The sequence below is a fragment of the Phoxinus phoxinus genome (assembly GCF_949152265.1).
Source record: "Phoxinus phoxinus genome assembly, chromosome: 18".
NCBI lineage: Eukaryota > Metazoa > Chordata > Actinopteri > Cypriniformes > Leuciscidae > Phoxinus > Phoxinus phoxinus.
In genome coordinates this window covers 22023514-22039321 of record NC_136893.1, presented here as the reverse complement: position 1 = coordinate 22039321, position 15808 = coordinate 22023514, and the positions used below count along the sequence as shown (strand labels likewise).

The 15808-nt window shown below is 38.7% G+C and overlaps 1 protein-coding gene across 1 annotated transcript in view; it reads right to left on the bottom strand.

Moving 5' to 3' along the window:
- Window positions 1–1383: 1383 nt before the first annotated feature.
- adcy6a (adenylate cyclase 6a) overlaps window positions 1384–15808 on the bottom strand; it is a 56111-nt gene continuing 41686 nt past the window's right edge. The window contains exons 8-24 of the mRNA XM_079587998.1: window positions 15145–15303; window positions 14900–15041; window positions 13950–14078; window positions 13749–13777; window positions 13522–13669; window positions 12515–12612; window positions 10413–10500; window positions 10214–10330; window positions 9030–9191; window positions 8757–8932; window positions 7615–7638; window positions 7490–7519; window positions 7189–7321; window positions 6783–7046; window positions 6052–6256; window positions 3803–3927; window positions 1384–3717 (exon numbers count right to left, since the gene is read on the bottom strand). Coding sequence (XP_079444124.1) covers window positions 3589–3717; window positions 3803–3927; window positions 6052–6256; window positions 6783–7046; window positions 7189–7321; window positions 7490–7519; window positions 7615–7638; window positions 8757–8932; window positions 9030–9191; window positions 10214–10330; window positions 10413–10500; window positions 12515–12612; window positions 13522–13669; window positions 13749–13777; window positions 13950–14078; window positions 14900–15041; window positions 15145–15303 — 2158 coding nt within the window. The 3' untranslated portion in view covers window positions 1384–3588. The remainder of the gene's footprint in view (window positions 3718–3802; window positions 3928–6051; window positions 6257–6782; window positions 7047–7188; window positions 7322–7489; window positions 7520–7614; window positions 7639–8756; window positions 8933–9029; window positions 9192–10213; window positions 10331–10412; window positions 10501–12514; window positions 12613–13521; window positions 13670–13748; window positions 13778–13949; window positions 14079–14899; window positions 15042–15144; window positions 15304–15808) is intronic.

The window sequence follows — 15808 nt, the reverse complement described above, 5'->3', positions numbered from 1 at the left end:
CGTTTGAGCTTCAGCAAGAACCAATGAGGTTCATTCTCGTGTTACGCATCACGTTTGAGCTTCAGCAAGAACCAATGAGGTTCACTCTCGTGTTACGCATCACGTTTGAGCTTCAGCAACAACCAATGAGGTTCATTCTCGTGTTACGCATCACGTTTGAGCTTCAGCAAGAACCAATGAGGTTCATTCTCGTGTTACGCATCACGTTTGAGCTTCAGCAAGAACCAATGAGGTTCATTCTCGTGTTACGCATCACGTTTGAGCTTCAGCAAGAACCAATGAGGTTCACTCTCGTGTTACGCATCACGTTTGAGCTTCAGCAACAACCAATGAGGTTCATTCTCGTGTTACGCAGCACGTTTGAGCTTCAGCAAGAACCAATGAGGATCATTCTCGTGTTACGCAGCACGTTTGAGCTTCAGCAAGAACCAATGAGGATCATTCTTGTGTTACGCAGCACGTTTGAGCTTCAGCAACAACCAATGAGGTTCACTCTCGTGTTACGCATCACGTTTGAGCTTCAGCAAGAACCAATGAGGTTCACTCTCGTGTTACGCATCACGTTTGAGCTTCAGCAACAACCAATGAGGTTCACTCTCGTGTTACGTTTGAGCTTCAGCAAGAACCAATGAGGATCATTCTTGTGTTACGCAGCACGTTTGAGCTTCAGCAACAACCAATGAGGTTCACTCTCGTGTTACGCATCACGTTTGAGCTTCAGCAACAACCAATGAGGTTCACTCTCGTGTTACGTTTGAGCTTCAGCAAGAACCAATGAGGTTCACTCTCGTGTTACGCACCACGTTTGAGCTTCAGCAAGAACCAATGAGGTTCACTCTCGTGTTACGCATCACGTTTGAGCTTCAGCAACAACCAATGAGGTTCACTCTCGTGTTACGCATCACGTTTGGGCTTCAGCAAGAACCAATGAGGTTCACTCTCGTGTTACGCATCACGTTTGAGCTTCAGCAAGAACCAATGAGGTTCACTCTCGTGTTACGCATCACGTTTGAGCTTCAGCAACAACCAATGAGGTTCATTCTCATGTTATGCAGCATGTTTGAGCTTCAGCAAGAACCAATGAGGTTTTTTCTCACACGTCAAGCAGGTTCGGTTGAGCTTCTGTTTATGTTCACTGTTTAAGATTAGTTTTACAATCTCTTTATGAACTTTTTGAATTGTCAAAGCGGTAGTTCCATAGACTTTCAATGGAGGAACAGAAATCTCTGAGATTTCATTAAAAATATATTTTTGTGTTCCGAAGATGAACGAAAGTCTTAACGGGTTTGTAACGACATGAAAGTGTATAAGTGACAGAATATATATTTTTGGGTGAACTACCCCTTTAAACAAAAACCACAATACAAAGCAATCACAAAAAACAAATAAAACAGATATTTTTTTTATTTTGAGGGGAAAAGTTTGTCTATATTCAAGAGTCTTTTCTCAACTTCCCTTTGCAAAGTTGAAAAGCTTGTCCCTTTTCTAATCCTTTGACTAAAGTAAAAAACTGAAACAAACAAACGAACAGAAAGGTAAATGAAAATAAAGAGACGATCAGGAGTCGTTCAGCCCTGACCGAAGCAGACGCCCCAGTGTGAGAGTCAGTAGTACTAAAATACACTCCGGCTTGCTCACAGTACATCATCAGATAGTATGTTTCCTTCCCTGATGCTGAATCTCCATTCGTGCACGCTTTTATTGCACATACTGGACGGAACAACGGGGGCGCCCTGCCTTTTGGTACGAACGTGACCAACTGACATGCAATGACCAAGCTACTATCACAGCAAGTTTTCAATAAGTGAAGAACACACAGCAGGAGAAAGACAGTGCTTTGGCCATCATGCAAGTCAATTCGCTGAAAGAGGTGACCGAGTTAACAAACGCTGCTGTAATGGGTTGCATCAAAACAGGTGAATTGCGCGGTTTGAGCGTGTGATTTTAAAGAGGCACTGTTATCATATACTGAAGTTTGTTCAATTAAGGCAAATGCACTGCAATTCGCACTGCAGGCATGCAGTGTACGGTAAGTCTCTATTGGTTCTATGTTAGCAATTAGCTGGCTAGCAACTGTGAAGTAGTGTAGTACATCTAAATGAATTTTGAAGTGTATGTTTTAATTATGTATTTCCCCATGTGGCTTTTTCCTCAAAGAGACGGAGTGGAGGGAATATTGTTCATACGTCACTGACTGCAGTTGATCAGTTAGTACCAACTTGCTAGAACGTCTCAATTCAGGTCTTTGTTCCTGAAGCTGGAATGGAATCATAATCAAACAGATAAGAACAACCAGAATAGGAATAAAAACAGATACAGAGGTGATACAAAATACCCAAACATTAAAACTTAAGGGAATCAAACAAACAAAAATCGTAGAGAAGATACCACAATCAGACATGCTTTTGAGCTGTTTAGTTTGGCAAGAAAGCAGCTAGTCGTATCATAGAAACCTCACAGTGAAAAGAGTTATGCCCCTTCGAGATTACAAAGCACAGTATTCAGTCATAATTTATAGATATATTTCTTTCATTTTTAAAAAAGTCCTTCTAGAATGGATCTCGATAAACTGTCTCGTACCGTGGTATCCAATGCCGTGGCTTTTCCCCAGGTGCCTCCGGAAAACTCTTTTTTTCCTTTTATTTCATTTTGTACCAAAAATACTTCTTTGAAAAAAGAAGAAATGGTTGACGGAACACACAAAACTAAACTGAAGTCTTCCTTGAGGACGTTAAAGGCCCAGACCTGGTCGTACTTCCAAAAAAAAAAAAAAAAAAACTACTGTTCCACAGCTTTCCACACACTTCTCCATCTAGAATTTGTCATTCTTAAGGAAAAGCAAGACTTGAAAATGAAATCATTCAATCCTTCATAAGATCCAGAGCGCAACGCTCTGCCAGTGACAGAGATTGCTGGTCAATCAGTGTGATTTACTTTAAATGATAAAACGCCATAAAAACAGGGAAATCGAGGGATGAGGGCGTCAGAGCATTACATAAGAATCAAAACCTCTGCAAACTTCTTTTCTATTAAATACTTTGGTCTTTGGTCAATAGTTCTCTTTATAATTTATACAGATACTGTATTCGTACACACACAAATATACGAGCGCACATGTTTATGTACGGTATAAATGTGTCTGCGTTTTCCAACTTTTTTCCATAAAGGACTTTTTGCACAAAACATCAAGATCAAAATAAATAAGGAATTCCGAACGAAACATGAGTACCTGTATTTATATTCTCCTGAAATAAAAATAACAGGGGAATAAAACTGGAGAAAATGCTTTATGTACAGCGTTTTTCTTCGGCAAATAAAGGCCTTTATTAAATAAACAGACTTTGCATCTTTCAAGCAGCCTGAGGGAGAGGCTTAAAAACAATCGTCCTTCAAGGTGCACAGGCATATCCACGACCGCCACGACTCTCCAGTGTGGAGTCTGCTTTGTTTTTTCAATAATCTTCCTTCCTTTTTTGTTTGTTTTCTTTCTTCAAGTGATGGCGATGGCTACTTGTTTGTCTTCAGCTTGCCTGGAGAAATCCTCCTCTCTGGGGAATTGTGGGAATCCAAAGAAATTCTAGTGCACTGCTAACTGTTGGGAGGTCCGTTGTTCAGGAAGTAAGTGGTCATCTCACCCTTGCCTTTCACCTTTACAACCCCTCGACACTCCAGCTGGTAACCTTTACTGGCCAACACCTGGTGCAGGTCTGTGGTCACCTGTAAAATACCAGAAAATTACTTCGACGTGACTTGCTCAGGATGACGACGACACTGTGAGCCTCCGCAAGGCTTGGAGGTTTACCTGAATCTGGTCCGGGACCCCTGTACTGTCCATCCGACTGGCCACGTTTACTGTGTTTCCCCAGATGTCATACTGGGGCTTCCTGGCTCCAATAACTCCTGCAACCACTGGCCCAATGTTCAGTCCTGCACACACATGCATACGCCAACTTCTTAGAAATGTACTCTAAGGGGGCTTTCACACTGGACACGTTTGCCGAGGTTCGAGTCGGAGAGAGAGATACCGGTAGGTACTTATTTTGAATAGGTAATTACTTCATGAACACTAAAAAAAATATGTTCTATAGTATGAATGGGCCTCATTCATGAAACATTCGTAAATATACAAGTAAATATGTGAGTGATTTGCGCGTAAAGAGACCTTCCCGAAAACTCTTCTCCTGATTCACAAATACTTCGTAAACGTCAGATGTGATAGTGAGACGTGTGTGTTGTGAATTCCAATCAGTCGTAAATGGGACGCGCGTGCACGCTCATTCTCAATTACCATAAATCCCGCCCATTAAATCCGACTGACAACTATATATGGGCATCATATTATGACACCAAACGAAGGATTTCAACATGTCTTCTCAAAAGCGAATGAAAAAGAACAATTTCTCAGATGCAGAAATTGAAGTTTTATTATCAGAAGTTCATTCAAAACGCCACATTTTATTTTCAAGCGTAGTCTATAGTGGCGTATCAGGTTTCATCTGTTAATCGAACAGTCCCAGAAGTGAAAAGAAAATGGTTCGACATGAAGCGACTGCAAAAAACGAATTAGTTCACTTCGAAAAAATATAGCCCAGCCCTATTGAAAGCAATTCATTATTTTATTTTAAGTGTACTGTTTGCAGATGCTATTACTGGCTCTCATAATAAAAGTAAAAAGAAAAACCACATGTATTGCTATACATAATAATATTTTTTCAAAATGCTGTGTGTAAATGTACCCGATTAGGTGAATTAAAATGCAGCCTTATTAGTGAGCAAAACGTTCGGAAGTTAAACGCACTATTTACACGTGGTTGGGAGCAGGTGTAGATTTCTTTCGTACCAACTAACATTTGGAAAATACGAACATTTTAATGAATCCAAAAATTTACGCCAGAACCACTTTACACACGATTTACACAAAAATTCGTTCTGCTCGTGTTTCATGAATGAGACCCAATGTGTGTAGTATGAAAGTAAACCGGACGTATTACATTCACCATGCTATCATGGGAACTACCACCATCACTGCTATTCATAAATCCTCTCCCTTGGCCTCATGGGATAGTAAAGTGTCCATAGTATGCAGTTTATAGTATAGTATATAGTTTTGCCTACTTTGAAGTCCTGTGAAGTCAGACATACTTCTTTTGTCACATACTGTTTTTCACATACTATATAGCATACTATGTATGCGATTTCGGATGCAGCCCGAGTTTCACATTCACGCGAATCGCGCCACAGATTGAGTGTAACCGAACTCAGACCTCCTCCTACAGGCAGTTTCGGTGCGCTCCCGGGTCCACGTGACAGCTTTCACATTAACAATTTTTCCTGCAAACCGTTCCATGTTTCAAACTAAACTGCCCGTGTGAAAGTGCCCTTGGTATTCATGCTGGTTTCAAATGGTTTTGTAAAACTTTCATTTTAAATGAATGTCATGTGACATCATGTAGTGTAACCAGTGTTCTTTGGTATTTATTAATATTGTGAATTAACTTTTACTTTTATTTAAATTTTTTACCATTTTAATTTCAGTTTAAGGTTGAATAACTTTGTTATGTGCTTTGTCATTTGTGTTAGTTTTTATTTTAAATATTTAATTTAATTTATTATTTCAGTTTTAGTTGTTTCAGTCATTTGATTTGATTTCAGTTAGTTGCCAAATCAACATTTGTAATTTCAGTTTAAGTTTATATTCTTCCATCAAATATTTTTCTTTTAAGCTTATATTCTTCTATCAAATATTTTTCTTTATTTCGGCTTTATTTCAATTAACAATTTAAAAAAAAATAGTTTTAGTTAACAATAACATTGGGTGTAAATAATTTAAAATATAATTTTTTTACACCTTAAAAACATTTAAAAAATACCATTTTATTTGTGCGGAGTCGCATTACAGTTCACATCAACAATATCAAATTATTTGATATTTTAAGAGACTTGGTTGCACCACATGACTTTGATTTGGCAAACCAAACATTTTCAAATGTTTCTAATAAATAATCAGTGCACATTGGACTCCCATGTGAGCCTGTAGGTTTTGAGACTTACCGATCTTCATCTGGAAGTTGTTGAATGAATGCTCATTGATGTATTTCATCTGTTCGCGGAGGTGCATGGCGTAGTCGGCCAGAGCGGTTATATGCGAGCGGCCTTCTTTGTCGTAGGTGGAGTCGTTGAGGCCAGATGCCGCCATGTAGGTGCTGCCAATGGTCTTTATTTTCTCCAGCTGCCTGTATTTATCCTCACTGATGATCTGCAATGGTGAGAAAGAGTTTCATCAATGTACACTGCCTTCCAAAAATGTACGGTCGGTAAGATTTTGTTTTGAAAGAAATGAACACTTTTATTCAGCAAGGATGAATTAAACTTATCAAAAGTGACAGTAAAGGCATTTATAATGTAACAAAAGATTTTATTTTGAGTATGCTGTTCTTTTGAACTTGATCCTGATCCTGAAAAAAATTTATCCACAAAAATATGAAGCAGCACAACGGTTTTCAACATTGATAAAAAATAAGAAATGTGTCTTGAGCATCAAATCAGCATATTAGTATGATTTCTGAAAAATCATGTGACACTGAATACTAGAGTTATGATGCTGAAAATTCAGCTTTGCCAACACAGGAAAAAATTACATTTTAAAATATATTGCACTATATGGTAGTGTATTCAAGTAAAAAAAAAGCAGAGCCAAGATGTATTCATATTCAGCACACGGATTGGTTTAATAATGTAAGATTCCCTCATTCTCTTCAAACATTAATCCGCAGCCTTCTAACCTCATCAAAATCAGCGATGATCTCATTGAGGAGCCTCAGACACTCCACTCCCTCGTTGTTGGCCTCCAGCTCCACGTAGAATTCGGAAAAGTTGCTGATGGAGGCGAACATGACGGCCACGCACTCGCACGACTGGTAGTACAGCTCGTCGTTCCTCCTCTCTCGAGCTAGAAAGTGGGCGGCCACATCTTTGGGCAAGATGTTGTGGAGAAGCCGACGGTTGTAGGCTTGAAGTTCCTCCATCTCCTCCTTCTCTTCTGTGGCCTGTGGAGGAACGGGCCAATTACAGTTCATATGTGTTTTATGAACAAATTATGTTTGGTCACACACGCTATTGTATATCTTGTGAATCAAGCAGGCAGCAACAAAAAGTGGTTCTACTAATAACGTAGATTCAAATCCTGACCTGAAGTTTCCAAAGGAAGTCTAGACGAGCTGTTGACTCCACTTGCTGGGCATGTAGGTACAGTGCTAGTACAAATACAGTGAGGATCACTGGGGTCATGACCTTTAGGGACACTTTAGTCACCCTGAAAGTACTGCAACGAGAGAGATCGTGTCAGCCACAGGATCAATTATTTACATCACACAGCATGGATGTAACAGAATACAGCACACACACAACCACTAGAAAGATTTAGTGTCTACAGGTACACATGTAAAGCAGTTCAAATAGTTCAAAACTCAAAAAGTCTATTAAGACATACCACTGTTCAGTAGTTGTATTGAGATTGGACCTGTGGGAAAACATTAAGATTAATAATTTTTTGAGTTTATAAAAACAATAAATTATCATATGTGATTAATAGGAAGAGATGAATATGGGTCTCACCATTGCAGAGTTTCATTGAAAACTCTACAGAGAAAAAAAACCAGCAAGAACACTTGTTTTAATGAACAACAAAATTACACTATTCAAATCATGTTCATTAACTAATAAAGATGAAATTAAATAAATTAAAGCTAAGTATTAAACAAAAACTAATAACAAAAGCAGAAATTACAGTAATACTTTACAATTAGGTTCATTAGTTAACTACCTTAGTTAACATAAACTAAGAATGAACAATACTTCTACAGCATTTATTAATCTTAGTTAATATTAATTTCCACATTTACTAATCCATTATTAAAATCAAAGGTTGTATTTGTTAATATTAGTTAATGCACTGTGGACTAACATGAACAAACAATAAACAGCTGTATTTGTCTTAACTAACATTAACAAAGATTAGCTAATCCAGTAACTCATGTATTGCTCATTTTTAGTTATTTTTAGTAAATACATTAACTAATGTTAACTATTGAACCTTATTGTAAAGTGTTACCGAAATCACAAAACCTGAAAATATTACAAATATATATATATAAATACTATAATTTAAATAATACTAAAACAAAAAGCCACAGTATTTAACACTTGTATTCCTAAATTAAATTCAGTGTTATTATACTATTTAAACAAATCACAATCAGTAGGCCACAAGTCGGATCAAATTAAGGCTCAAAGGTGCAGGGAGGACATATTTTTGTAGACCAACCCAGAAGTTAGCATCGCACTGGTTCCCCCGAATAGGATTTTTCCATTGGCTTTTGGACTGCAAAAAATAAGCTCTGGGATCAACAAACGTTTATGACACTTGCACGTCTATAGAGATAACGAACTACACCACGTTGCTCGACTGTATTCCCTGTATTACCATTTAGCAAGTTGTTAGCAACCGCCTTTTTCAAGACACTGGCTTTTTAAAAAAATCACGAGTCGGTGATTACTGGTGTTTTTTATGTCGTAGAATAAAACCATTTAACCACAATCCCATTTTTAAGAAAAACTTGACTTCTAGGTTTTGGCCTACAAAAATAATTCATCCCTGCAGCCCTCTATTATCATCAGAACATAAATCCACTACAAAGCTTCTCTCAGTTGAGATTGAGCAGTACTGACGCCCTCTAGTGGCCGGCAGTGGTACTTACAGGGCATTGGCCGTAACAAAGAGGTCTGCGTTGTCAAATAGCGCCACCTCTGGCCACTCCACAAGCAGCAGGAAAGTGAACTGGATGAGCAGCATTAAAGCCAGCTTCCCTATACTACTGATCTGCAGGAACACGGAGCAGGCCAGCAGGGTCAGCAGCACACTGTAGCTGAAATACTGAAGCAGAACATCAGGTAAACACAAGGATGAGTCCGCATGAAGCCTGTAATGTGTCAGTTTTTACGATCTTGCTGTGACTATACACTCTTTTTACCTCAGGGAAGGGGCAGGAGGGAGTGTCGCTGAGACAGATGTCCAGGCCGTCGGCTGCAGAGCGAGACAAGTTGTGAATGACACAGGGAGTCACCATCTCTGACGACGACCAGTTAAACCGCTCCGCGACACAGTCCACCAGCTTCCGGGTGTCACAGGAAAACTGCAGGAAACACAAAACACACTCAGGCTCCAAAATACACAATCATTATATAGCTACACGCAGTTAAAGGGGTGGTTGATTATGATTTTACTTTTCTAACTGTAGTTAGTGTGTAATGTTGCTGTTTGAGAATAAACAACATCTGCGAAGTTACAACATTCAAAGTTCAAAGCAAAGGGAGATATTTGCTTTTAAAGAAATCGTTTTTTAAGGACTACAACAAACGGCTGGTAGGGACTGCACAACATTCCTCCCGGGTTAGTGACATCACCAACCCTAACATTTACATAAACCCCACCCCTGGGAACACGCTTTATAGATGATCAAGACAGAATATGGTAATCAATGACTAGAAGATAGTTTACTCCACATCAGCAACATAAATTCATCAACTAACCATTCAGAAATGTTGTCTACATGTTGTCACTTCTTCTTGAGTCTCTCCATCATTATCTGACTCCGGTTTCGAACATAAAAGGCTATAAGTTTTGAAATTTTCAGTGTGTGTGTGTGTGAGGTTAAATGACATGAGCTCTTCAAGCTCCGCCCCCTGTGCCATGAGTAGCAGCAGCTCATTTGCATTTAAAGGGACAGGCACAAAACGGTGCGTTTTTGCTCACCCTCAAAAAGTGACAACTTTAACATGCTGTATAAAAATATCTGTGGGGTATTTTGTGCTAAAACTTCGCACACACACTCTGGGGACATCAGATATTTATTTTACATCTTGTGAAAAGGGCATTATACCAGCCCTTTAAAGGATGAGCTCACTCTGCACTCATTTTCTAATGCTTTGCCATTTTTGGAGCTTGTCAACCCTGGTCATCATTTATTTGTATTGTCGTAGGCCAAAGAAAGTTATACGTGTTTTGGAACAACACGAGGGTGAGTAAATGATGACATAATTGTTCTTTTAAAGCAACATTTGTGATCATACGGTCTCTTTGGAAGAAATAAGATTGTTAGCTGAAGTGTTAGAAACGCTACTATTGTGTGCGAAGTGATTTGGCAGCTCTGCGTACCATGTTGACAAAGGCAGAGATGAAGACGAGGATGAGGGTGAACACTCCCACCAGTGTGCTGTTGGTGCGAGACTGAACAATCTTCTTGGACACGGTCTGCATGGCGGCGGGGAAGAGCTGCGAGACAGGGAGATACAGGCCAGTCGTACACATTTGCAAAACGCAAGAGAATGAAAAGCGGTGCAAGTAGACTGCTTACCTTCACGCAGGAGTAAATGGCACAGATGAAGAGGATGTTGGCAAGAATGATGAAGATACTGATGTAAATTCCCAGCATGACCAGAGTACTGCAGAACACAGAGGAGGTTTCAGACTAAATAACCATAATTCGGGGACAAATATGTTGCCAGAAGTAAGCTGTCAGTTTGGGGAAGTCCTCATTTGTAAAAACAAGATCAAGTAAATCAAGTTTTTTAATAAACGTAAAAATCTTAGGGTTAATGTGCGTTCACATTAGCGACATTTCAGTGAAGAAAGGAATACCGTTTGCGGACCCAAACCTCCACTTGTTTCAAGTGAGAATACGTCTCGGTGTCCATTTATGAGCACTATTCATTCATATTACTCACGGACTGGTGTGTTCACTACAGTCTCTGGGCTCACAGCGTCCCGGACACCAATGTTTTAAAGATTCATAAAAGATGAATCACTGTCTGGCCACCTGGGATTTTGATATAAAGGTTAGATTCACAATTATGATTTTTTTCAGTAGTTTTAAAGCACACTGTGAGACTGTTTTTTTGTTTGCTTTTGGCATCTGATTTGGACCCGGTGAAGTGTGACATCAGACTTAATGAGTAGACTGTCAATAGCGTAGCGATGTCTGAAGCACTGCTCACACAGAAGTCCCTTTCAATCCAAGCAGCTGTTGGTCAACATGACAAAATAGCGTGACCAACGTGAACATGAACTGAATCTGCATTGGGAAATTTTTCCTCCTCATGTGAAACTTCTGATCGCACGGATTCATTTTGGAGCGGATGGATTTTCCCCGCGACTTTTCGCTGAGCAATGGTAAATGTGACTGTAGGGTGTGGGTTAGGGTTATAGTCATTAACTTGACATTCACTTTTTTGATCACCAGCCACTGTGGCATTTTCACTGGCCACAATTTCGACATGGATACCATGGGGAAAACTGCCATATAGATATTTTTTTTATATTTTCTTAATTTGGCAGCAGGTATATTAGGCTGCTGTCACTTTAAGACCTGACACACGGAGTCATTACACTGTTACAGATGCGCTTTCTTTCTATTTACATTCACTTAAAATATAACTGACTGTGTTTACGTGAATACTCACCAAGACATTATTGACATTATTTTGTGTATTTGACAGTATAAGTGCAATAAGCAGCGAAAAATAACTCAATTTAGTACTGAGAGGCGGGCTGCATAACGATTAATCACAACTAATCGTTTGCAGAATAAAAGTTTTTGTTTACATCATATATGCGTGTGTACTGTGTATAATAATTATGTATATAAATACACAAACATGCATGTATAATTTTAAGAAAAAAATCTATTTATATATTAAGTATTTATAATTATATATAATATAAATTATATTTAAATATAAAAATTTATATAAACATGTAAATATTTGTTGCATGCATGTGTATTTATAAATACATAATTATTTTACACAGTACACACACATATATGATGTAAACAAAAACTTTTATTCTAGCGGCTTTATGTGCCACACTTTGGGTTTGAGGACAAAATCTGTGGCAATGAGTAAAATTATGCGCAATGTGCAATCACACGCTGAAATGAAAGCCCTGTAACAGCAACAATATTGATCCAGAGCAAATGAAACGAGTGAGTGAGTGGAGGCGGGTTTGTGTGTCACTTGCTGTTGGAGAGAGAGAGAGAGAGAGAGAGAGAGAGAGAGAGAGAGAGAGAGAGAGAGAGAGAGAGAGAGAGAGAGAGAGAGAGAGAACAGCTGGTAGCGTATATCTATTATGTGGAAAATCAGTATTGGAAGCGTTTCAGATATTTCAGTGTCGATATGTATCATAAAAACAATATTTTTGACAACACTACATTGCACTTAGTTTTTTATTTTAGATGCCTTTATAAAAGAGAACTGAAAAATGTATATATTATATATAAAGTGGTTAGTAGGAGTGACAGCGTTACTCGTCACTGCTGAAATACATCCGTGTTTATGTCAAGCCCTGGTTATAGTACTTATAACTAGCTATAACATAAAAACAATATAAGAGTGCGCGCGCGTGTGTGTGTGTGTCTGTGTGTGTGTGTGTGTGTGTGTGTGTGTGTGTGTCACTCACTGAGGGAATATGACGATCTGGATAAAGGAAATGAAACAGAAGACCAGCAGCGTACAGGCCACATAACCGCCGAAACGATCATCTACCTTCTTAGAATACTACAAACAAGACAAGGAAATAAAACATCATCAAAACATGTTGACTTACTAATCTGTGCCAAATATGAAGGCTGTGTACACCATCAAACAATGATAACTATATTAGCATCCACACCAGCGTATGATATCGTTCTGTTTATTATTTAAGCGCACTACAGTTCTGTCGTTGGCCGCTTTAAATGCTCGACAGAATGGATTCTGATTGGCTGTCAATGTTTTTATCGTTCCTCAGCTGGAAGTGATTCAAACAATATCGTTCCTCTGAGTCATGATCGTAATAGCAGGACTTTGCTATTCTCTTATATATTCAGAACGATTTTTAGATCTATATCTTTATCATTATTGTTACAGTTATCGTCTTTGTTGTGAACGGGCCTTAAAGGGATAGTTCACTTAAAAATGAAAACTCTGTCATCATTTACTAAAACTCAAGTTGTTTCAAACCTGTATGAATTTCTTTCTTCTGCTGAACACAAAGGAAGATATTTTGAAGAAGGTCAGTAACCGAACAGTTGATGGACCCCATTGACTTCCATAGTATTTTTTTTCCATTGACTTCCGTCAACTTTCTTGGTTACCGACATTCTTCAAAATATCTTCCTTATAATATAGTGCTCAGCAGAAGAAATAAACTTATACAGGTTTGAAACATCTTGAGGGTGAGTAACCACCCAGAAGACTTTGTTAACCACATGACATGCTAAAAACTACTCTGAACAAATCCAAAGAATTCAGTCTCCTAGTTTTCCCCTTCTTAAATACCAAACAGGAAATTGGAGGACATTTGATCTCACATGATCTCATCCATCCTGTTAGTCTGCTAGACGATCGGCACTGCTAAATTAAACTTGAATGGGTGGGGAGATCTGGACGGGAAGCTGGAACCCAGCCAGTGTCTTTGAGTCTGACCTTTTTCTCCAGGCTGGAGGTTTGGAAGGTGAGCAGGAACTTCTTCACGTGGTCTTTGCGGAGCTGGTCAATACTGCGGGCATCAATGGCACGGCCCAAAAACTCATCCACCTCGTCCTCCGGGTTCAGCGCCTCCTGAGCACCACGGCTGTGTTCGTGAGCAGAAGAACAGTTACAATTGTGCCCAACTGCATTTATTCTTAAAAACGACAAGACAAAACACTCACTTGTCTTTGCTGGATGTTTCATCAATGCCCTGAGTGAAGAGAAGGAACACATGCAAGTCAAAGAAGATCAGAAAGGACCGGGTAGTAATATAGGAGGACATATAGGAGGTGGAAGACGGCTAAAGCAACACGAGAGAGCGACCAGGCGAGTGTCACAGGGAGTGGGTGACAGATTGAGCGACAGGTCATGTGGGGTCTCACCATCTGTCTGAAGACTTTGGAGTCTTTAGTCCTGGAGAAGGATCTGTCAGGCACCCATCGCGGCACCAGACCCTCGTTGGAGTTCGTCCGCGTGCGCTGCATCTTAGCCATCATGGCCTTCTCATCTTTCTGGAACGGTCAAGGGCAAAGGAAAAGTACTGTGGTCAAGATTCTTGAATATAATGATGAATGAAAATTAGGGATGCACCATTAAAATGATTTTTGTGTTATGACAGATAACCAAAACGGCAGATAACCGATAAATCTTAACCAATATAAAAATTCTGTAATTTGTTTGTCCAAATGTTCAACTTTTTATGCGTTTTGGCTGTTCATTTACATGGCAATGGCGTGTTTGGGGTACTGAAAATGCAAACTTGGGCAAAGAAAACGGGTTTCAAAGCGCATATCGTAATCGTCTCCGTGTAAACTACAAAAACAAGAATTTGTGAAAACGGTGACGTCATACACATGCGCCATCTACTGGCCTGGCAGCATAAAACTGCGTTTTAGTCGTTTTTGCGGATCCGTGTGAATGTGGATCGTTGTGACAATGTTTTCATCTGTACAGTACATGAAAAATGCAAAAGAAATCCATCGTTGTCGCGTAAACATGACCTAAAACCCATCATTTATAATCAGATATTTTACATTTTTAAATACAAATATTTTAGATTTAAATTAAGAAAACATGTACACTGTACACACACACACACACACACACACACACACACACACACGCATATATATATATATATATATATCGAAATATGGATAGATGGTGGCATTTGAAGATGATAAAAGTTATAGAACAAGTATCTTTAACTCTTTCCCGCCATTTATAAAAAATTTCCAGCTTTCTATGTTTTCACTCTTATTCGGTAGCGGGGCGCTATGACATCTTCTGAAAGAGTACAATTGTTAAATTGTTGTAATATGACGTGTCTAACCCGCTTCTGACTGCAGCCCAACACTAGGAAGGTCTCAATGCTGTTCTCTTTTAAATAGGCGTTTCTCTCCCCTCCAAAGCCTGGTTCCACCTCATAGTCTCCATTCAGGTACTGCAGAGTAGCTTTAGTGATGTGGATCCTCCTGAGGAACATTCATTTTGCAGTTACTATACAGTCTGTCCAGTGGTATGTATAGCTGTGTACATGTATGATGTGTGTATCTGTGTTCTGCCTTTAACTCTCACCCGGCTTTGCCTCCGGCCTCCATGTGGTTGGCCAGCGTGACGTCGTTGGACCACACGTCGAATTGCCACTTCCTCAATCCAAGAACTCCACAGTGCACGCGACCACTGTGGATACCGACCCGCATGTTTACGTTGACCCCCGTGACCTCTCGCACCAATCTGTGACGCAAACATAAACATGTTTGCAATAAACCACACGCTGAAATTAGTATTGAATAGTATTATTTATATACTATTATAGCACTTATTCATATTTTTAATTAGCATTTTTTTGTATAATTTTCATTTCAGTTAAAGTTTTAGTCATTTTGTTTTGATTTATTTTATTTTAAATATTTCTATTTAGCGTTCATTTATTTTTATTTCAATTTCTAGTAAATTTAGTACTTCAACTTAATTATTACAGTTAGTTGCTAACACAAAGTTTTTCATCTAATATTAATATTTTATTTTAAGCTTTGTTTAAATTAGCAAAACATATTTTAATAATAATAATTAACAATAATAGCAGTGGCTGGCTGCAATATTTCCAATTTTTATTTGTTTATTTATAAATATAATTTTTATTTCCAATTGCAATAATTCCATGAATTGACATCTAATCATTTTTAATCATTAAACAATAACTATTATCAAATAATATAAATAATCGTTATATTGAATA